Source organism: Diabrotica undecimpunctata, chromosome 1 (genome assembly GCF_040954645.1).
Source record: "Diabrotica undecimpunctata isolate CICGRU chromosome 1, icDiaUnde3, whole genome shotgun sequence".
In the NCBI taxonomy this organism is placed as follows: Eukaryota; Metazoa; Arthropoda; class Insecta; order Coleoptera; family Chrysomelidae; genus Diabrotica; species Diabrotica undecimpunctata.
In genome coordinates, this window is record NC_092803.1 from 186,720,174 (window position 1) to 186,745,738 (window position 25,565).

The 25,565-nt window shown below is 32.7% G+C and overlaps 1 protein-coding gene across 1 annotated transcript; it reads right to left on the reverse strand.

The window, feature by feature from the left end:
- Positions 1-1,669: 1,669 nt before the first annotated feature.
- On the reverse strand, positions 1,670-25,130 carry peo (ubiquitin E2 variant domain-containing protein pendolino). Its single transcript, XM_072520787.1, has 7 exons — positions 24,970-25,130; positions 24,773-24,915; positions 24,650-24,714; positions 22,725-22,825; positions 19,999-20,192; positions 18,213-18,354; positions 1,670-17,549 (listed from the first exon to the last, which is right to left on the reverse strand). The coding sequence occupies exons 1-7, from the start codon at positions 24,988-24,990 to the stop codon at positions 17,418-17,420; spliced, it is 798 nt and encodes a 265-aa protein (XP_072376888.1). The 5' UTR covers positions 24,991-25,130; the 3' UTR covers positions 1,670-17,417.
- Positions 25,131-25,565: the final 435 nt, after the last annotated feature.

The following is a 25,565-nucleotide window of genomic DNA, read 5'->3' on the forward strand; positions in this document are numbered from 1 at the left end:
CTACGAGGTCATTGTTATAAGATTTCACTTTAACCAGCCAATTGCAGTTGTATGTGTCCTATCCATCTTATCTTCTTCTTATGGTGCCTATCCGTTACGGATGTTGGACACTAACATGGCTATTCTGACTTTGTTGACTGCTGCCCTGAAAAGTCCGGTAGTGGTTAAGTTAAACCATTTTCGCAGGTTATGCAGCCAGGATATTCTTCTTCGTCCTCATCGAGTTTCTAGATTCTAACTCGATGTTCGTCCTGAACCTCTTTTCTCATATACTTTACCTTGAAGTATGGTCCGAAGTAGGTTGTATCGTTGTTCATTACGCATTATATGGCCCAGGTATTATAGTTTGCGACGTTTTATGGTTATGACTAGTTCGCGCTCTTTACCCATTCTATGTAGTACTTCTTCGTTGGTAACTCTGTCTATCCAAGAAATCCTTAACATGCGTCTATAGCACCGCATCTCAAATGCTTCGAGTCTCTTCAGTGATGCTTCAGTTAAGGTCCATGACTCCACGCAATATAAAAGAACGGAGAATACGTAGCATTATAGTAAACGAACTTTTATTTCCAATTTTATATCGTGGCTGTTAAAGATTTTTTTTATTTTGACGAAAGCTGATCTTGCCTTCTCGATCCTTATCTTAATTTCCGTCGATTGGTCCCACTGTTCATTTAAGTTTGCACCCAGATAACAAAAGTTGGTGATTTGTGTTATAGGTTGTTGATTAACTAGTATTTGACCAGGTGGTATCCCATTTTTGCTTATAACCATGTATTTGGTTTTTTTGATGTTAAAATCAAGCCCAAACCTGCTACTTATTTCTGCCACCCTGGAGACAAGTGTCTGCAGATCTTTAAGACTGTCTGCAAAAATGACAGTATCATCAGCGTATCTTATGTTGTTCAATCGTTCTCCGTTTATAAGTATTCCCTCGTCTATGTCCGTTAGCGCTAGGTTCATAATGTGCTCTGAATATGCATTGAACAATAATGGGGACAGTATACATCCCTGTCGCACACCTCTTTTCCATCCATCTTATAGCCATTGCATTCTTATTACTTCTAGTATGCTGGACTCTCCATATACCTCTCTCAGATCTTCATTTGTCTTTCTGATCAAAACGCCGTTCTCCATTTTTCCTTAGTACTTTTCGTTCCCTTATTTGCACCACTTCTTGTTGTTTTTTATTTAGTGTCCTTGTCTCTGATGCCTAGGTTACTATAGACCTAATAGCCGTTCTGTATTTTCTTAATTTTTCACCTCTTGACTTGCATTTATTTCTTAGTAACCTATTTAATGCATAAACACACTTGTTCGCTTTCATTGGTCTATTTTGTTTTTCTATATTTGGGTTTCGTGTTATATTTGTTCCTAGATAGTCGAATCTCTCAACGTCCTCAAATCCTACATATATGTATTATTTGTTTGCACTGTTAAATACTTTCCTCGTACATATTGGTGGTCTGTGCATTCCATGTATTTTGTTTTTATGTCATTAATATACTTAGAGTCCTTTTTTAAGCCTTTTCTTCTTATTCTTTAATTATCCGTATCTCTTCCTGTTTGCTTCTCACTACTATTGCTATATGATCACCGAACGCCAGGCATTGATGCTGCGAAGTAGAAAAAGGTATCAAGGTTAGTGTGTGCGGAATAATAGAATTGAAAATTTAAACCATTTTTATTTAAAAATCTTTGTAAATCTATACAACGCTTTATAGTAATTTAAAAATGTGTTAAGCAGTTTTTTGCAAATTGCACATGATGATAAAAAATATATTTTACAGTTAAGTATGTATACATATATTTACTACTGGTGTTTCCAGCATAAGTAACCGATTTCGATTTTTTTCTTATTTAGAAATATTATTGTTTCATTGAAAATTAATTTTTAAAAACGTTTTTGAGAAAAATTTAGGAATAGAATAATTTAAACTAGATTGGCTATGTCTTATGCGTAGCCAGTTTCGACGGGCGAATATGTTGCAGTAGTCTGGAAAGCATTCGTACGTACTAGACATGTAGATGTGGCTATCAAAGAGTCAGCAAGAATTATTGCTGGAAATATAAAGCTGCACCCAAGACTACTATTACTAGTATTGCTTCAACTGACATCAGACGAAAAGTTGCTAGAGCGATGAAACAAAAGAAACAATTTGTAGACTCGACATTTACTTCATGATCAGCAGCCAACACACCACGAAGACTCAAATCAAGGAAAAGCTTTCTGGCCATATCAATCCATCCAAAAGAACTCGTCCTACCAGTCGAAATAAAAAACTATTCCTCAACATCTCGAGTCTCGAAAAGAACTCACCTGGTAGCAATCTTTCGAATCCTGTGCAGACATCTCTCAATCATTTGCGAGTCGAAGTGCTCAAATGCAAACCACCCTGGAGAAATTAAGACTATTACCTGCTCAGATACTCAATGTGAACGTGGCGCGCAACAAGACCCAGCACTTCTACTTATCTGCTGTTTGTTGAAGAAACTCTCTAAATCTAAACATTTTGCATAGGCTAGTACCTACATAACTATTTTGTAGCTTGAGAAAAAATTCGTCTTAGATCTTTTTCTTCGAAGATTCTATTAGAACAGGACTTTCAGGTGTTAAAAATTTCTTATGTTTGACTGAAAGCTTACATACTGAGGCCATTTATAAAACTTTTTAATTAATTTCAACAACTTCACTACCCTCGTTTGAACTTAACCTAAAAAATTAAAGAATTACTTCTTTCCTAAGTGAAAGAATCCCAATTTTTCTTGAAAAAAATCGCAATCGTACAGTATTTTTTGTGTAATTTGTATACATTAAATATTTACGTATTAATAACAAAAACTTAAATTAACTTAAACTACTAAAACAGTGTTATAATATTAATATTAACAAAATATTCTAAAATTGTGAGCCATCCTTGAAATATGTACAAATAACATAAAAGTATTTAACAATTAATAAAAAAATTATTTAATAATATATTGCTCAAATATACGTGTTGTTTGCTTCTTCGATAGTATTGGCATAAAGTGATAGAATTCCTGGACTCGTTTTGGTGATGTGAATATATCAGTAAAAAACGTTTATTAACATATTTGAGTCAGTATTAGTTGTTAATAATAATAAATTCAGAAACGCATGAAGCATTCTAGAAGGATTAAGAGAGAATGATTAAAGTATATATCTCTACCATGCCTTAATTTTTCATTTTCTATTTTCTACCTATCTCTATCCAGTGCCGTTGTCGTCCACCATTATGTCTTCCTCTCCTCCATCCATTTTAGTCGAGTCGAGATCTGTACAACAATAGCTTAAATGTTTGTAGTAAGACATGCCTCAGATTTTTGTAGAAATATCTCCAGATGATCGTTTATAACTAGAATTTAAATATGATTCATTTAAGATAGTTGTGGAAAATTAAGTTTTAGGACGAAAAATCAACCTTACAAAAGAGGATACATGTAAAGTTGTTTACAATTAAACTTTCTATCAAAAGTAGTTTGTGAAATTAGTAAAAAAAAAATTTTCCAGCACGAGAAAATGAAAATTTGCAAGACAAAAGTTGTGAAACTATCGTTTTGGAAATTTGCTTTGCGTGTAAAGAAAAATGGGATATCTATTTTTGCACAAATATTTTTTATATATAAAAGAGTAAACTGGCCTTTAAATCTATTTTAAAATACTGAAATTAGTTAATCAGGTGAGCCTAGTAAAATATTTAAAAGGGTTATTTATAATAGTCGTATTTTTTCTTTATTAATATTTATTTTACGAAATATAAATACATATTTTTTGTCGCGCTGGAAAAATTCTACCTCTGTTCTATTTTATTCTGGTAAAATCGGTAAACCAGGCAATCGGAGCTTATTTCAATTTAGACCGTTGTTTTATAATTGTTCGATTGCGTCTACCCGAGTTTTAAACCGTCGTGCCGCACTATATGGTGCGTCTCTGTAGCACTTACACAAATTATACGTACTTACGCGTATTTTGTATTTTCTGTTCTTATGTATGGAGCAGAGGCATGGGCACTCACTAATGCGTCTTGCAGACGGTGGCAGTCTTTCGAGGTGTGGTGCTATCGTCGCATGCTCAGAATATCATATGTACATCATATAACTAATGACGCAGTAATGCAACGTTTACAAAAAGAACCTGAAGTCTTGAAATCTATTAAAGAAAGAAAGTTAGCATACTTCGGACATATTGTCAGAAATGAAAATAAACACAGAATCCTACTATTGATATTAGAAGGGAAAATAGAAGAAAATAGAGGACCAGGACGCCGCCGAATATCCTGGCTTAAGAATTTGAGACAGTGGACAGGTATGACCACCACAGACCTATTTCGAACAGCTGCTAATAAAATACGATGGGCCATTGTGGTAGCCAACATCCATAGGGGATAGGCACTAGCAGAAGAAGAGAAGACGCGTATTTTCCAACAATATTGACTTTTATTAAAATTTTGTAACAATAGTAAGTACACAATAAATTTCAAAATCAACTATGTTAATCATAAATTACAAAATTTGAATAAATGCCCATATTTGTTGGGACTTTTTCGTGTGAGTACATATAATACTCGTATACAATATTTAAAATTTAATTTAGGCACTTTAAACCTAAAAATTATACAAAAAACTTTAAAATTTTTGGTATTTACAAAAAAATTGAACAATTTCGCCCGGCACACTTCAGATTTGTTTGAGTGGACATTTTTGAACGAGAATTGGTAAAGAAACCGAATCAAAAACATTTTTCCTACGGGAGCGTTCTCACAACATGGATCGGTATACCACAAGAGGAGCTACAATAGCAGAATGCTTACGAGACTCTGATGAAAAAAACGCGAAATCCACTTCATTACTATTCCCAAGATAGTCTAGCGTGATGTCATCTATTACAAGGCGTCGGATGTTGTCATTCATTCCGAGTGTTGACCGATGCTATCTTGAGTGCGGGTTGAGGACTGAAAAATCAGCTACTGGCCAGGTCACTCTTAAGGACCAGCCATCGTGTGTGGATTCAACTACTGGTATAAAGAAGGCATAACTAAGACACATAACTAATGTAGGAGATATTTCTTAGTATAAGTATTTAGCATAGGTTTATTCGTTAGTTACGCCACTGCAAGATACCACTTAAACCATATGCTTAAGGCGCCAGAGACCTGACGCCATTAAGGGGCGACGGGAACAGGAAAAATGTAGACGAAATCACACATTCCTGAGTTAAGGGAGATTCGATTTTTGTCCCTCGGGCTGGAAACGTGAATTATTGTGCACAACAGAAAAGACGACGCCGCGTTTGATAGATAATGAGCATGGCAGATTGATTTTAAAAGACGAAAGACGAAAACAATTAACGACGGGGGTGTCCGATATTTTAATTCGCAGACAATTATCCAAAATTTTGTGTACCTGTAAATATCATCATTACAGTTTATTTTATGTAATAAAAACTTCTCGTATGGATCGCGGACTTTTATTTTAACGTTAGTGCCTTTTCAAATAATAAAAGAACTGAATAGACCTACACTAATATCGGTACATGAAACGTACAAGGGCTGAGAACATATACTGGCAAGCCAGCAGTAAGACCCAGGTGTAGCCAAGATTAACCAAAATCAGTCGACTTTCAAGCAGTAAACGATTGAATAATTCTCCTCAAGTTAGAAGGTAAACCACATAATCTCAAAACTATATAAGTTTATTATATGTCAACAACTTCAAAACACACAAAAGTAGTAGATTTTCGTCGAAGAGATAGAAAACCCTTTAATTATTAATAGTACATCCCAAGAAATATCACGCTAGGTTTACCGAAGGTAGAGGTACATGACAGCATCTTTTGAATATGAGACAAATAATAAAGAAATCTGAATTCAATATCCTCTTGTACATCTGCTTTATATTATTGCAAGCCGTTCCACAGTCATATAAAATCACTTATGGTCAATACCAAAAGAAGTTGGCCTACTGCTACCTGATTTCTCTTGTAACTGAGCTATACATACACACCGCTAGATCAGTAAAAGTGCTTGACACATTTTCAAACAAATTCCATTCAGAACAAGGTGGCAGACAAGAACGTATACTGTCTCCAGACGATAAAATCATTTTTGCGAGCAGCAACGAAAACTTGATTGGTATCACACGACTGATTGAAAATGGGAGTCAAATATTTAGTCTGGAGCTAAACATTATCAAAGACAAAATCATGATAGTGGTTAGACAACACAGCAGTCATCAGACAACCAAGATTGACAGGTTTGGTATAACCTTATACTTGTATGTGGAATCATTAATCACCAACACGACATCAGATTTTAAAATGAACTGTTTAATGAAATATGATGAATATGATGATATAATGAAATTAAAAAACTGTTTAATGTTCACAATATTAACATATAGATGCGAATCTTGGACACTGAGACAATAGGAAAGAAGAAAGATATTCGATACTGAAATGTTCTGCTATAGAAAAAAATGGCGAATTTCATGGACCAAATATAGAACAAATAATTAAATTTTTGGAGAAAATGAGTAAGCAACTTTCCTGCAAAGTCCAATGAGAACAATTATAATATTTTGAAAATGCCACGAGATCAGATGACAATATGAAGAGACTCGTCATTCAAGAAACGATAGACTTAACTGATGAAATTTTGATAGAATAAACAAATCTGATTAAATACAAATACATTTATAGCCCCATACCGAGCGACAAAAATTATTCACTTCAAAATATCGCATTTTTCTTTATGCCATTATTTTTGAAGATACCTTCAAATGTTTCATACCAGCTTTTTATAAACATAAAAGAAGGAATTTTTCAATTTTTTATCAGTAAACTTCCAAAACGTTCTTTTAATTTTTTCTCAAATCTTTTTTTCGCGGTAGAAATTCTTGCTTTTGATAGAAAATTTAATACAATTTGACTTTTATCTGTATCGTCGTATATATGCTTCCTGAGATATTCAAGATAAAAGATTGAAATATAGGTGCCTCGAACGTCAATTTTTTCTCATAATTTCCATAACTTTTTTAACTAGAGCATATTTAAATTCTATTTACAAAAAACCTTCCCGAGATATTATTAAAAGAGATCTAAGGCTCAACTCACTACAATTAACCTTAACAGATTCCGACTGTGACTATTTGCTCTGTAACGTACTTCAGTTTGTCACATCTTTTAATCCAATCCGTCTTTTTAATTTTGTTATCAAATGTTGTTTGTTCAACTTAACAAATTGCAGAAAGTATACAGGCTTGGAATCCGAAGAACTGAACATATACGACATATGACTTAACATTGGATTGAATATTTGGCTTTCAAATTGAATACACGGGGCACATTTTATATTGGCGTGTACTTTACGTTACTTCTCTAGGAAAGGGCGACATTTTCTATCACTCTGACTCGTCGAATTCGCCGGTTTATTCCGCTCTGACCGTTCAGGTAACAAATATTCTTGATTAAAAGTGGTATTATTTAATTATTTTTTGCTGTATATACGTGTTTTTTTTGATGTGATTGTACAAAAGAGCACTCCAAAGTACTGAGGTAGTTAAGATCGTATTGGGAAAAGAAACACGGCGAAAATTTTGGTGTTATTATGTGTATTCTGTGATTGTAATTTTGTTTATAAATAAAATTATTCAATTCTTATAATCTTTTTAGTGTTTAATATAGTACATAAAATAAAGATATTTTGGCAAGTATATTTTAAGCACTTAGCACCTCTTAAATTGGCAAGTTATTGTATTTGTACAAAGTAATGTCTTTTATTGTGTTAAACAATTAATAATATCATAAACTTAGATGTGTACGTATATATTAGTTTTCTGTGGTTCAAAAGTAAGTAAAAAATAATACTAAGGACACAATAATAGAAAATACACAGAGGAATTAGTCTATACAATCGTATTTGCCACAATTCAGGTAAATCCACAACATATTTCAAACTATAGGCAAACAAATCATTAAGAAATAGAGTTGAATATTATATTTCCAAGAATAATTAAAATATTATTAATATTTTGAATATTGTTAATAAACAAATTGTTAATTAATGTAACAAGATAAAGATCGTTTACACGTCAGCATTTTAATAATGTCATAAATAAATTATGTCAAAAAACAACCAAATTTACAAACTTAGAAATTAGCCATACAGGCTGTGGCCTAAGAGCTACTGCGCAATGCAAACGATATAATAATAAATTTGAATCGTGCGAATTTACATTCTTTGAAGAAAGTCTTGCATTTTGTATTGCATTATTAAAACAGATATATTAATAGTCCAAAGAAAATGTATTGGCTTTCAACGTCCAAGCCTATGTTTCAAGTAACAGGCTTAGATGTACTTCTTTACTACTGTCAGCAAAAACAATGTGAGGTTATGTGGGCGGACATAAGCCCTTTTTTGACACGACTACAGATGTAGTCAAAAAACTTGCTTACGAAGTAGCGGAGACAAAAAAGGATTCCCCACAAATTTTTGCATAAAACCAAAATGGCATTTGGTTTAAAGAAGTACTGGAGAGGGTTGGTACAGAAGCAGAACTAATCACCCCTATACAAACCAGAAAACTGGAATACCTAAACCACGTGATGAGTGGACCAAAATATGATATTTTGAAACTCTTGTTTTTGGAAAGCTTGTTGGTGTTTGTAAAAATACTAATTGATCAACTCCAGACCAAACCCATTGTTGTTGATTATTGAAGTTTTTAACTTTTTAGAAGACAGTGAAAAATAAACTTTATTTCTAATTGCTATTATATATTAAAAAAGTATTTGAAAACAAAATTAATGAAAGGCGTTGTGTATCGACTCTTCGTCGATGGTCGTCTTTTCTCCTCCCCGCTGGCAGATGCAAATCCACTAATGGATGTTAGCGATCACATTTTCCATTAATTCTCTATTTCTTGCAATATGTATCAGATATTGTATGTCGTTAATCCCTGTCCATTGCCTTATGTTTCGGAGCCAGGACATTTTCTTGCGTCCCATTCCTCTCTTGCCTTCAATTTTACCCTCGATTATAAGTTGGAGGAACTTTTTCATTTCGCATGATGTGACCTAGATACGCCGTTTTCCTTTTCTTGATGGTTTTGAAAAGTTGGCGTTCTTGGTTTATTCTTTTAAGGACATCTATATTTGTGATTTTCGCTGTCCATGGTATTTTTAGGATACGGCGATAGAGCCACATTTCGAAAGCTTCTAATCTGTTTATATCCCTCGTTTTGAGTGTCCAGCCCTCTACGCCATATAGCAGCACTGACCACACGTAGCACTTAGTAAACCTTAGTCTCAGTTGAAGATCGAATTCTGAACAAGTCAGTACCTTCTTGAATGTCCCTCTATTATGAGTCTCAAATTTAATAATTTGGTCCTCTCATCATGTGGACTAGGTATTCCAGTTTTCTGGTTTGTATAGTGGTAATTCTGTTTCTTTACCATCCCCTTCTGTACTCCACCGGGCCCTTGGTATTGACCAAAGGCCAACCGCTCCGGTAGTTTAAGCTGGAATACTGATCTAGTAAGAGCTTACAACTAGGGTCTTTAAGTATTGATTGGTCACTTTCCGTTCCTTGCGGAGCGAGTAGATGGGATTGGTGGGCAAGAATTAGATCTTGTAGATAAATATAAATACCTAGGACATGTAATTATGATTAGTAGCGATAATCAGACCTATGAATTGAAGAAAAGAATCGAGCTTGGGTGGGTACCATATGGAAAACTGAGAGAAACTTTTAAAAGTGAGCTGTCCACATGCTTGAAGAGAAAAGTATTTGATCAATGCATCCTTCCAGTGTTGACATACGGAGCATAAACCCTCGGCTACCAAACTGAGAGTCACACAGAGAAGAATAGAGCGATCCCTGTTAGGAATAACTCTGCGAGACAAAATAGAAAACGAATAGATCAGGAGAAGAACCAAAGTGATAGACGTCTCATCGAAAGGATGAGACGTACTCCAACGCCACGTGGAGTACGTCCAAAGTCTTCAAAACATGTTGCTGACGAAATTTGTTTGGATAATGTGGGTCATTTGGTGGACCAAATTAAAAAACAAAGAAGGTGTGGCAAGTGTACCAAATATCGATGCATTAAATGTAATGTAGGACTTCATCCCGGGCAATGTTTTGTCAAATATCAGGTTGTAAAAATTTTAAAATAAATAATGTTTAGCGTACGATATATCATACGTCAAAAAAAAGACAGTTACAAAGAACAAAAAAACGCAGATTTTGCACATTGCTATTAAAAACAAGCTCTCTTTATTTCATTCAAGTTTTGATTTCGTTTTGATAAAAATTTAATTTTTGGGCATTAATGGGTTACTAACACTTTAAAATACAACAAAATGTGGACTATAGGATCGCACCTGGTATATTCTGTTCATAACGTAGAAAAGTAACGAACAGGAGAACGTTTAGAATTTGCCATATGCACAACAGTTACCCAATTTGGGTATATTGGGTAAATGTTGCGAGAGCGCATATGTTGTGGATTAGGTTATTGCTTGTTATGAGATTGTTTCGCAGAACTTGCGGTAATTTTCTATCTGAATGTTTCCGTAATATAATAATATAATGCATTTTATATCTGTCAGGGCACATTAAGAAATAAACAAGAACTCATGTAAAACTACACTAGAAAAAAGTGTGACGATTTTTTTCATACATTTCCCTGTATACTAGGAACTAAAGAAAAATAATGTACAACTACATTTAACTAAAGAACCTACAATTTTAAACAGAGCCTTTCTAAAAACTAAAATCTTAATAAATCAGTGATATATACAAAAAATGAAAGTGTTCTTATTTAACTGCTACTTTTACTAAAAAAAAGTATCAAGATTATCCATTGAACTTTTAAAGACCGATGAACAAATTAATACTGAGAAAAATTACCAATTTATTAACGTGCTACAAAGATATCTGAAAACTTATTAAACTCTTGGACACAATTAACTATCTCTTAATTCTTTTTAGAATTATTATTTGTATAAATATACTGATAATTTTTAACACAGGCTATATAGGTTCAGACATGACGTACGGTAAATTTGAAATTAACTGCTTTTTTAAAACATATATGTGAAGTTGCTATTTACACAAAATTGGTACGAGCTTCAACTTAATAGCAACAAAAAGTTTCGTCATAATTTTAAAAAGTAATTTTCAAGTGAATGCTGAAACACGTTTTAACTGATCAATTTAAGTATAATCAATTTTGCTTTTTAGAGATTTACACTTTTATTTTACAAACTGTTTCAGTGTTGAACTATTCTACAGTGAACAATACACTTTTGTGCATGATTTAACTTTGACGGGAGATCAAATTATTAAGCACTTTTTGTATTTTGTTAAAAATTCTTTTTAAATTATCTAGTTTACTTCAATCAGCGAAATAGTTGGCTTCCAAAGTTAATTGTAGCTTATATATCGACATTTCGTTGATTATAGACTACACAATGGCGCTCAACGTGGGGCACGTAGATTTTCCAGCCTACAATAAATATTGGATCTCAAGTTGATATGTCTATCATGGATCTTATTATTGTTAATATGTTACCATAAGATATCGTTGACGAAGAAGATTTCCGGTGTTGGTGATCCAGATATCTGTCTAAATATAGGCAAAAAAAGGAAGAAAAGGTTTTAGAACTACTCTAACGCCAGCGACCTATGATAAGATTCGGGAAAAATTATTTAATTTAGTTTTGAAAGCCGAACGAATAAGCTTTTCCACAGATCTTGAAGCAATACTGCTACAACCTGCTTTTTTATAAGTATATTTATTCTATGTAGTTCAGAGACACATAGTGGTGTATATTTGTATTAATAGTACTACGTAGCTTTACCACTTTTAAGAGGGAAGTTTACATAAGGATTCTGTCTTCCTGTCTCGTGTCGTATTGTGAACAAAGACATACTTTTGCAATACTCAATTTCAAATTCTCTTGTGTTTTCGTTATTTTGGGGATCTATGGCCAATCACATTGTATATACATTGTACGGTTTGGAGTTTATGGACAGACCTAGGCTCACGCAGTCTTAGCATTTGGATAGTCGCGGTGATGATGTAGTAGGGAATATTTTTTGTGGACCAATACTTTCAAGACGGTTTCTGTTCTATTTCTGTAATTAATAATACATACTGAGAGGCAAAATTAATGTATCTATGTTTTTCTAAATCTATTTTTGTGAAAAATTAATAAACTGATACATGACACTAGAAATTGAGATTGAGAAGTAAAAACAAATTGATAATGCAGCTTATAACCATATCCATGCATCACAGTTGAAATAAATAAACTCTTGTCTATCTTAATTAGTCATAAATCCTCTTATAGACAAGAGTATTCAAGCTTTCTGGTGCATAATTGTTTATAGAGGGTGCCGCCCTCTATAAACAGATTCAAGAAATTTGTTTTTGAAAGATAGACGTCGTCAAGCAGTGGGAGATCGCAAACAGACCCGAAGAGAGAAAGACGGGATCCCTTAACAAATTTATCACTAAAGTCATGCGGTACATAGCACTAACTACATTCGATAGCATACAAAATAAATATTAATGTGTGTATTTATCTGAATTGCGTAAAAACCGATTAAACATTTCGAATATCTCTTTCTTAAAAAAATTTTACTATGTTTTTATAACCATCAATAAGGTAGTATTTCATCGAAATCTTTCTTTTAAATTACTAAAGTTTTTACTAAAATTTTATTAAATTTATTAAATTATTTAAAACTGGCAAAATTAGTTTAATTCTGCCCAAGAGTTCATCGCCTAATTCGTATTTGACATTCCTCTGATATTTACACACAAGTTAATAAATTCATTTCTGATTGCTATAAAAACTGATTGCTTATTGCGTTCTAATGTGCAGTCTTACTACAATTTTATTTTTAGAGATATGTATAAAGTGGCGAAGTAAAAAATTTCAATCGTTTTGAAAGGCCAAACAATGTAAATCGCGAAAGGCACATTGTTTCTACATTCTAATAGCAAAATATTGCACATAATTAGTATTAGGACAGAATTTATCCAAAAATATAAACCGCACCTCTAAAATAAAATAGTAAACATCCATAAAAATAATCAAAACCAAACAAAAATACTTCGTTAGATTCAAGAAGATCGCAATTCATATACGCCACGTTAGTGGCAAGATCATCTCTTCATTTTTGTAAAATTTTAGAGCTTGAGTTTTCATATTAGTGAACAAATTCTTGCATAAACTGGCAGATTATTAAAAATGTCATAAGAATATAAGATATTTACATAAGAAGGCCAATATATATAGTGGGCGTCTAAAATCCACCTTAATTATTTTCTTTTGTAAACCATAATACTTTAATTATTAATAAATTTTGGAGTAACTGAACTAAGGCAATCTGTAATAATTTAAAATGACAGATGAGCGCCATTTTGTAAAATCATTTTAAATGGGATGACACAGCACGAAGTAATACTTTCTTTTGAAGCTACCGTTTCACTCACTAAGATTGTTGTGCGATCATATGGCCAATGTTCAATGACCCCTGTATAAAACAAATGTGGAATAACATTAAAAATATGGTTGTTTTCGGTTATACGGAAAACGCTCAAACAGGTAATACATTATTCATGTAGAAAGTATGAAAGAAGCTGAAATACCGATCAAAATAAGCAAACAAGTGCCAGTAGGATATAGAACAAAATAAGGGGAAGACCGAAGCTGAGATGAAAATGGAACAAGATATGGCAATGTTAAAAATAAAAATTTGGAAAAGCAATAAATCAAAATGAATATGCTAAAAACCATAAAGGGTTGTTGAGACAATGATCATGATAATATCATTTGAAAGCTCTTGTGTCATTCATTCTCCCGAAAACAACAAAAAAAAATTGTTTTCCCTGAGAGTGGGTGAGATGTAAATTGGAGCTGGAAGGTTAGATAATAGATCAAGTGATGGAGTTAATATACCAGGTATCACATTATCTAGCTACGGAAAGCTCGAAACAGAAGTGGAAGATCAAACAGAGCCGCAGGATGCCTGAATGAAACACTCTTCTTATTAGGGTGCCTGTACCTTCTGAACGTTGGCGATCATTCTGGCTGTGATGACTTTGTTGTTTGCTATACGGAATAGCTGTGTTGAAGTCTTTCTATACCATGCTCTCAGGTTAGCAAGCCAGGATATTCTTCTTCGTCCTGGGGCCCTTTTTCCTCCAATTTTACCTTGCAAAATGCATGGGAGTAGCTCGTATGTGCCTTGATTTCTCATTATATGTCCCAAGTATGGGCCTACGGCCCTTCACGATGTTGACCAAATCCGCGGTTGTGTTCATCCTCCGCAGTACTTCTTCACTGGTGACTTTGTCTATCCATGGTATCTTCAGGATCCTTCTGTATAACCATAACTCAAAAACCTGAAGTTTTGATAGAGTTTCCGCCTTCAATGTCACAGAGAGGATATAAAGGATGTTAGAAACAGCAGAGATTAAAACACTTAATAAAATTGATGATAAAACACTATGGAATAGAGCTATAAGTACAGATATACGACATAGATGCAAAGTGGAGAACATTAAGGTCTGGGCAAAAAAGAGTAGAATCGAACGATCATATAAGCCGAATGACAACAAATAGAGTAGTAAAGACGGTACGAGACGGAAGGCCACGAAAACGATGAAACGACAACTTACTGGGCACATTGAAAAACAGACGAAGTCATGTCTACATAAAAAGAAGAAGAGAGTCGGTTTAAGATCATTTTCGCAATTCAATCTAAATCTAATCAGAAGCAGGGGAATATAAAATTTTTATAACCATACAAGAATTTTAAAAGAATGTATATCCTGTTCACCTAACTCAGTCTGCCTAGTAAAATTTAATTTTTTGTTACATTGCACAAATGTAGACTTCGAGTAGAAGTTATTTTACAACCAAGCACACGTGCTCGTATCCAATATTAATAGGTCAACTGTATTCCAGGGTGAAGATTTTGCTTTGGTGACCTGTATTGATGAAGTCCTAAATGGAGACCCCAAAGCAAAGAGAATTCATAAAATCCAAAGACTAATAAATTATTCAAAATTTTGATACTTTGTAGCCATTGAAAATTGAATATGGTCACCAGTTTGAAACTTCTTGGCTCGGGCGCACAAAACTCTAGAAACGCACTGACTGACACGAGAGCTTTAGACGAAAAGCTGAAGACTATCTTATTATTAAGAGTAGTCCCTACTTTCATTTTACACAGTCGTCTCTGCGCAGAGTCCACATATGTTTGAACAATCACCATGTTTTGAGAATCGCATAATAATTTAGGAATATATTGAGTGATACACGAGCTTTCGACTGATGTATTACTTTCCATAACATAATTTTATAAAATGACGCCTGTCTGCTATTTTTAATGATTAAACGACTAAAACTACATAAAAACAATGTACAGGTACAAGTGTCTTATTTCAGTTATCCAAAAATATATTTTTATTTAAGTTTTATAGTTCAGAAATTAATTCGAAAGGAGGGACAGACTCTAGACTCTTGGTACATACGAGAATTGTTTTAATATACGTAATTAAACTCTGAAATGGCCCTAATTCGAAGAAACCTGATTGCCACTCAGTAAAATCATTTATTATTCTGTATAAAGTATTTCCCCCTATAAAATACCAAAATTAAAGCACAGTTACTGCCCCGAATTTTCTCGAAAAAGTATATAGTATTGTACTGGATAAGCAGCGAATAAGAGAACGTGTGATAGCAGAAGTAATGTGAATCTAAAATAACAGCGACTACATAATTTTACTCGAAGAATAGGAAAAAACACTAAAAGCAGAATTCTCATATAATAAATCAAACAATGACAAATGAGGACTTAACATCATTAACAATTTATGTACAACAACTGAGCTATATTTAAAAAAACAATTCTCATATATCGCAAGAGCCAATAACCTGGTTATAATATATTAATTATTAACAAATAAACACTATATACAGGTCATCCAAAAAAACTCTGTAGATATTCTTAAAAATTAGCATTTTTTTATTAGGAATATCACATTAGTTTTAAATAGAAGTTTTGATAATACAGAAATTATACAAAAATATCTAAAGAGTTTTATGGATCATAAAATGTTGAACACTCACAACAAAAGTTTCTATTTTTTAATTTTTGTCATGATTTTTTTTTTGAAAAAAAGAACAACAAAGACACAATTTGTGAAACATATTCGTTTTGGAAAATATTTTAATTATTCATAAAATTGATGGTACTAATTCGTAAACGATAGATTTGGTTGTAAAGTGTGTCCAATTAAATCCGCACCGTATGGGAAACTTTTTTTTATTTTAGTTTTATGAAAAAAAAGTTATTCTTTATATAAAGTTCTGCATGTTCTAAAACCTAAAATACAATCATTAAATATTAAATTTTTTCAGTCATATACGAGGTTTGTCAAAAAATATGAACAAAAAAATCATATTTCTTGGCAAACCATTTATGACTTGAAAATGCTATCAAACCGATCTTGGGAAGCGGACACTATAAAAATTCTTAAATTTAAAATTTAAAATCTAATGATTGTATTCTAATACAGATCATTCATAACTTTTTATAAAGAATAACTTTTTTTCATAAAACTAAAAATAAAAAAAAGTTTCCCATATTGTGCGGACTTAATTGAATAGATTGTATAGAGGTCATGTCCACCCAATTTTTTCTAAGGTAACGAGGCACAGTTTTAAGATGACTATTTTGAAAATATAACTATAAAAAATTGGAACCCTGTGATTATAGAAAATTTTTTCGTGGTTCCATACTGATTTAAACCAGTATCTTCCAAAACTTTGAATTTTCTTTACAATTCATCGGCAAAGCTTTTCAGCAGCTCTCTATACTCTGTGGCATCCGCTTTTAGAAGTACAGCGAGTAGTTTATTTCTCACAATAATGCGCCAGCACATTCATAGAACCAGGTGCAACAGTTTTTGGTAAAACACAAGGTTTTATTACAGAGGCACTGATGAAAACATTTTATTAAATCGAATAAAGATTAATTTGGAGGATGCCACAAACTCTATGACGAAAACTAAAGTATCATGGAACGAAAATCAGATACATTTGGAATATACCTCGTATAACTGACACTTCCTATCTGCTGTTGGTAAATATTTAAAAGACATATTCAATATTTATAATAATTTTCTAACCTACTTTCTAGACTGAATTAAATTGTTCAAAATCATGTTAGCAAATGTGTCTTTGTTGATAAATAATTATATAATTTGTCAGTCTTGAAATACTTATATCAAACTATATAATTCTGTACGAAACGGACGAATCAATTTGTAGGACGTTTTGAATTCTAATGATTAAAAATATCTTAAGCGTGTGTCATAACTCGCATTCTGTAGGAATTGGAGTTGGCGGCCTTGTCAAAGGTTTCTTGCTTCCAGGTAGTACCCAAGATAATCCCAGCTTTGACGATTGTTCTTGGACTTGATTGTTGATCATCGTGGCTTTCACCTTAAAAGTATTAAGTACATAAAAAGAAATAAAATCAGGAAATTCCTTAAACTAAAATTTCATAAGGCACAATAGTTCAATACAAGACAAGGACTATTTAATCCGACCCTAATACTTTGTAGTTGTTGTAAATAAAAGAGACGATTCCCAAAGATTTCTAACTACATGGAAACCAATTCGAGTCCTAACTGCATTCGAAACCAATTTCATGCCACAGGACCGATCATAAGAAGCGCAACCAGGTATTTAAGCACATCACATGAGAGCCTAGAAATCAGTTCTTCTGAAACTGAAGTGGTTTCATCGCGAACATTTCAAAAGAGTCCGTTTCAGCAATATTATTTAAGTAAATTGTGGAAATGAATTAATGCCGAGCTACCGACTGTTCCGCCGGTCTGAAGAGCCAGTAACTCGAGTCGAAAATTTGCGCAAAAAATGCAACTCACCAAAAAAAAAAACGTTTGCTGTAATAAGGATAATAATAATAATGTAAAATAATAAATATCCTCTGCTATTTTCAACATTGCAGGGTAAAATCGAAGAAACGGGAGATGGAGGTCAGCAAATTTCATCATAGCTAAAGAAATCATGTACATTGTGCCGAAAGATCCATTGCACTAAAGCACTAGAAAAAGAAAAAAACAAAATATAGACATTCCTTACCTTGTCATGGACTTCAGGATCGTATGGTTCAAAAGTAATATAATGTTTATCATCTACAGCTGGCTCATCAAACAGATGCGATTTGCTCTCTTTAACCAATTCTGCAGCTTTTTCTTTGAATTCTTGGAGATTATTTCTATACCTGAAAATGTTATGAGCAAAAAATTATAAAGATATAGAACAAAAATTCCCCCACCCCCCACCGAAGAAGAAATTAGAGAAGCCATCGCAACACTGAAAAATAATAAAGCTCCCGGTTCGGATAATCTCCCTGCCGAACTTTTCAAAAATGGCGGCGACCCCCCCATGAAACACATGCATAAACTGATAACTGCAATCTGGCAATAGAAAGAAACATCCACAGACTGGAAGTTAGGTGTACTGTGTCCTAGACACAAAAAGGGAGACATGATGGTGTGTGATAATTATAGAGGCATCACTCTACTCAATATGGCATATAAAGTGTTGTCCAACGTATTGTACAAAAGACTCCTCCCCTACGCCGAACAAATAGTGGGAGGATATCAGTGCGGTTTCCGTCCTAATAAATCAACAACGGACCAGATATTTACAGTGAGGCAGATCCTTGAAAACACCCTAGAGTTCGGCATCGACACCCACCACATATTTGTTGACTTCAAAGCCGCATACGACTCCGTTAATAGAAATAAACTTCTACTTGCTATGGTAGAATTTCGCATTCCATTTGATCTTGTCCGGTTAACTGAACTTACACTCACAGGTGCAGAGAGCATGGTAAAAATCCAAAACGATCTCTCAAGACCCTTCCATTGCAAAAATGGACTAAGACAGGGTGATGGACTATCGTGTCTCTTATTTAACCTGGCATTAGAAAAAATAATTCGAGAGTCGCAGATTACTACGAATGGTACTATCTTTAACAAATCAGTACAAATTGTCGGATACGCAGATGACATAGACATCATAGGTAGGTCCACAGAATCTCTGATTGAAGCATTTCGGTCGTTAAGAGCATCTGCACACAGAATGGGACTAAATATAAATGTTCAAAAGACCAAATATATGTGTTGCACTAGGTCAAGCAACCCGACACCTACACGAATAATAATTGATGACCTAGAACTGGAAGGTGTTGACACCTTCATATACTTAGGGTCGCTGCTAACCAAATATAACAACGTCAGTGAAGAAATAAAAAGAAGAATAGTGCTCGCCAATAAGTGTTACTATGGCTTAAGAAGACAGATGGCCTCAAAAATGCCTAGAAAAATTAAAGTGACTGTATACAAAACACTAATAAGACCAGTGCCAACATATGGTTCAGAAACTTGGACACTAACACAGAATGACCAAGAATTGCTCAAACGTTTTGAGCAAAAAATACTAAGACGAATATATGGAGGCATAAAAGAACAAGGTTTGTGGCGCAGGTGTTACAATTTTGAGTTGTATAGAAGATTTGGAGAACCTGACGTTGTAAAATTCATTAAGGTAGCACGCCTCAGATGGATAGGTCATGTAATCAGACGAGAGAAAGATGCCATAGTCATAAAAGTTTTTGACTGAAGAGGGCCGATCGGACAACGAAGAAGAGGAAGACCGAGACTTAGGTACGAAGACAACCTAGAAAATGATTTGAAGTCTATCGGAATTAGAGCATGGAGAAGAGTTGCCAGAGACAGGGGCGAATGGAGGATTGTTCTGAAGAACGCTTTGGCTCATAAAGAGCTGTAACGCCACTGATGATGATGATGATGATGATAGAACAAAAATGCAAAAACGATCTAATCACTAATCTACTTACATTTCTGCAGCTTCTGTATTAACAGCATGTTCAACACTTCTGTCCATGTCTAGAAATATCCAATGTATATATTTAACAACTTGCCAAACATGTTCCTCTAACTTAGACCACTGTGGAAAAGCTTTTAACAAATTCAGTTCACCAGAATCAGCGTCTATCACAGGATGAAATATTTTTGTATGAAATATCACTTTCTAAAAAGCAAAACAAGTAAATGATTAATTTATTATTTTAAACACAACATTAATAACTTTCCAAAAACATTTCGGCATGTGATATCTTTTCACTGTTTTCTATATGCATACATGACTGTTCATTTTTCAGGCTAATCCTCGGTTTTCGATATTTGTCTGACCATCGTTTTTTCTTGATCATTTCTCACGTTTGCTGAAGTTAGTCAGCTCACGTCTAATCTTGTTTAGCTGTTTGTTACGATATACTGCTCTGTTAGTAAGGATATAATCTATCAACTTTATCATTTAACATTGTCTTCTTGTATTCTCAAATGTGTACTTATGTTGTAGTTCATGATTAAAAATTAATCATAACATTTCCAGTTTATTAGTTTAGCACAAAGCTATCATTAATACTGCATTAAAACTGTCGACATCTTTGATCTTTACCCCATTATTCACATTTTGTAGTTTATCATAAAACTTTTCTCTTTCTTTTCAAAAGAAGATTCTGCATTGCAATTCTCCCTTGCATATACAGCAATAAAATTTGCTTCTTTTTAACTGTTAATACCGTTTGAAGTGTGTGTTGGAGACAGTAGGAGTCGCGTCATTCGCAGGAAAAATAAAGCTTTCAATCCCAACTGTCTGAAGAGAAAAGTCAAAATTAATGCATCTGCCATGATCTGGAGCAGCATGTCGTCTAAAGGTGTGGGAAAGTTACATTTTATCGATGGGATTGTAAACATGGACAAATATTTGAATATTTTAGAAGAATCTCTTTTACCCGATTATGGAACACGGTTTAACATCAGCGGAAGATTTTGTCTTCCAATAGGACGACGCAGATTGTCATACCTCAAAAAAATTGAAGACCATGGCATACCACTTCTGAGTTGGGTTTCTAACAGTCCCGACTTGTCCCTGATAGAGACTTTGTGGCGTGAAATGAAAAAAGCTTTGAGAAAACATCCTGTCCGGTCTGTCAATGAATTGAAGGAAAAATTGCAAAAAATATGGAATTCGTTTACATTGTGTCAGAACTTAGTACAAACTATGCCTCGAAGAATGGTGGATGTCATTAATAATAAAGGGGATGTAACTCAGTGGTAAACTTTCACATTTTTTTTTAATGTTACATATTCTATGCGTTTTTCTTTAATTTATTATTATTCTCTTTAATCAATGGCTTTCATTAAGTTATAAAATATTTTCTATAATTAGGAAATTCAAAAATGTTGTTCAATGCATTAAAACTTCTAAAATTTACGCAGCACCTTTATTTTTGTTCTCTAAAATTTAATTTTCTTATCAATCTAATGTTGGGTCAACTGATATGGGAAAGGGCTAGTAGATATTGTTAGACACATTGAGTAAGATTATTAAAGAATATAGTATGGATATCAACAGATAAAATAGATTGCTTAACTATATCCAAGGTAACACTAAGATGCAAACTAGAGATCGAAGGCAAAACCATAAACCAGATACAGTTCAGATATTTACCAGTAGATATAACAAGTCACTGACACATCTACTGAGAAACAGATGCTCAAATAGAGTAAGTAAAAACTGTGTACAATAGAACATTATTGTTCCATTAAGAGGTACAATACAGAGAAACAAGCATTTAAGATTAAACCAAAACAAGAATAAAAAACAAGAGATGATAAAAACAAAACTGGATCTAAAAACAGCCAAAATAAAAATAATATCCAGAGTGGTTGGGATCTAAGACAATAAGGGGTTTTCAGGACATTATATTATGGAGGAAAGAATGAAGAAAGAACTGTTAAACTTCATTCGCTAAGCTCGGGCGTATTTTGACAGATTCATTGTTGTAAACCTACAACACAACAATTCCTACTTCTCAGTATTAATAGCTCAAGTATCCTACTAGTGCAGACTTCTTTCTTTACAAAAAGAAGAATTATTCTAAATAATGGAAGTGTATACTAAACCCATCAAATTTTGGATAATATATATTTAAATAATATATTTTAGTTGTTACAATTTATCATAACTATTTGTTATATGGTGTAAATAAATAAATATTGATTGTCGGTATTTCGCAAAGTTCTATTTTATTTACTATTTAGTTTGTTAACTATTAATATTGGCTATGAGTGCGTGTGCTTGGTTGTATAGTAATTTCCAGCCACTTTCAGTCTGTCAAAAAGTAACTAACTTCGCAAAAAAATAATTACTAAATTCACTAAACAGTTCAGACTGGGAATAGCGAACCGAGTTTACCAACATTTAACAGAAATGAAGGATGATAAAATTGTCAAGATTGTAAGAGACAGAGGATCAGCTGGAAGGGGATTACATGGATGATCACCAAAGAAAATCTGGCACAGCTCTTAATCGGAATTGCAAATATGATCAAACATAATCCAGTCAAAACACTAATAAAATAGAAATTCAGATTGGAATTGGTACTTGCTTGAGGTACTGTGGTTGTTAGGATATACCTAATTATCCTAATAATATATTTATATAATAATAATAAATATATTTGTTATACAGTTATAAAAGCTATTTAATACTTACAGGATGTCCAGAATCAGGAAATTCCTCATCCAAAAATATAGTAAACCTAAAAATACCCTCTTCATAACATCCACTTCTTACAAATATTACTCCGAACCATACTAAAAGAGAAATTTATGATTAGGAGATTCAAATATAATGGCCTTAGGTCATATGTGTAAGTTCAAATATCTACTACTGTTACTACTAATAAGAACGGCATCACTCTAATAGGAGCATATTTTAAACAGTTTGGATAATTCATGTAAGTAACATTTCGGTCTACCCTACTGATATAAGTTTCACCATACTAAGTAAATAAATATCTACAAAGACATAAACAAAAATCTTAAAAAAATAGATGGTTAATTTTATTTTTTACATATGCAGTAGAATTAATATTAAAATTTGCTTAAAGGTCGCAGCATATTATCGTGCACGTATAGTTTCCGGCACGTAGCGTTTCCACTCCAGCAATTGGGGATGAAAAATATTATGGATATTTTAGAATTAATAGGATTCAGTTTAAATATGTATTAAATTTAATTTCACCTTCAGTGTTAAAAAACAAAATACTACATTTAACGAAGCCATACATATCAAACCAAAAAGTATTTTTAAAAAGAAGAGGTATCACTTCCGTACAAAAGTCCTAATTGTTTATCACTTCCGTGATTAATTGTCACAAAGCAATAAAAACACATGCATAAATGACAAAATAGTCTCGAAAATTATTTTTTTAAATACTCTGTATCAAAATCAAAGAAATACCTAAATAAACAAGGGGAAAACGACGGACATCTAATTCACATTATCCTTACCAACCCGTTACGACTCGTTACGTAGCCGTCGGCATCAGTAAAATATTGTTTTCGAATATACTGAACGGAAATGTTAAGTGTCTGAAAAGCAATGTTCCGGACAGTGTGCGTTGTTCATATTTAAAACCATTTAAATTTTATTTTTCGGAAACTAAACGCTATGTGCTGGAAACACAACGTGTATGATAATATGCCACAACCTTAATAGTAAGGGATGTCAAAAGTTGTATAAAAATCTCACTCTGTTAAGAGTCTTGGTAAAATACTATTGACAAGAGACCAAATTTTGTTACATATGATTGTGTTTTCATTTGTAAATATCAAATAGCATATAAACCTTTCGTATATATTATTTCAAACAATATTATCTTTGATTTTAATTATTTGAACTTCTGATAGAAGATTTATTTAATTATTTATTTATCTATTACTTATCAGTTTAAAAATCAAAGTTGACAGTTTTTAATTATTTTGTTTTTTTCTAAGCAGAAAAGATTATATTATTATTTTTACTGTATTTCCTTATTATATCTCTCATAATTACATTCAGTGTAGAGAATTTCTTGTCCTCAGTTTAAAAACTGCTATTTTTGTGTCTAAAATGTTATTTTGGCGTGGGAAATGGGATTATGAAAAACTTTTATTGGTGTTTTCTATGTATTTCAAATAAGTGTTTATACCAATAATTGTCTTTGTTATTTTTGTAAAATTTATCAAACAAAGTTCACAGGTTTTTCTTGTTTCTGCATATTTTATAACTTATCCTACAAATGTAGTACTTCTCAGATATTTTGCCTGTCTTCTTGGTATTTGTATTTCATATTTACATCTATAATTTCTAGATTTTACACACAGTTTGAAATGTAGTTTTTCATTACTGTATATTTTTCATTTATCTAGTGTTTCACTTACAAGTTTCTTGATATATGATTATATTATAGTTTCCTTCATAATTTTTATTTTCTCAGACAATTCTGAACAAAATTATGTTAAGAATTATGCTTAGTTTCTATAATATATACCAGCATAATAAAAACAAAATATATAACCATAGTATTTTTACTGAAAGCAGTCAGCTTGAAAAAAAGAAATTGTGACCTACATAAACAAATTAATTTTTCTCACCGAATGAAGACTCCTTAGAAGGTATAACATAAACACCGGGTATATTTTCATTTTGTACCATTTTACTAAAAGCAAAAAAAGATAATGAATATTATATCTACTGGTCAACATGGTTTAACTTACTATTCTGCTAAAATAACATATTCTTGTTTATATATTTTGTACAACTTTTGCACATCTTCATTCTGTTTATCTCCCAAGGGATAAGAAATTGGTTCTGAAGGTATAACTCTTCTTGTCGATCCCTGTCTTTGAAAATTGCCATCCTAAAAATTTGTGTTGTTTTAAATTACCATAAATTTGGTTAAATCGTTTGTTACCTTGGAGTGTGATGCGTGCATAATGTTAAATAATTATAATAATACATGGAAAATGACTGTCAAACAACTATCATTACTTCTATTTGGTTATAATAGATAATAAAAGATTAGATAATTAAATCAGTTTTGAGATCCTGGTAAACAAATTTAGAAATGTCAGATTGTCACATGTGTATACGTCACTGGAACAACTGTCACTTGAGTCTCTTCTACTTTTTCTTGAATGGGACTTTTGCTCGATAATGCCATTGTAGAAAAAACTGGTTTCCTAAAACATGTATGAACCTTAATTTCAGAAATTTTACTGTTTTTTTGTAAACAGAAATTAATTATTTGTTACATATTACATATTGTTATGATTTAATTTGTTTCTGTGTTATGTATATTACTTAATGAAATATTTATCTCCGTCAATTCTAGTAATTTCGAAGTCGAAGTGGATCAATACAGTACAAGGATAATTGGCAACGCTGTTTGTTTAAGTTCAGCCTTTCATTTTTAACTTGTGACCCGAGTTCCGAGAGCCAAGCATCAGTGAGTATTTTTTTTAATATATAGTATTTACGCAATTTGTTTTTATTATTACAGTTCTTAAA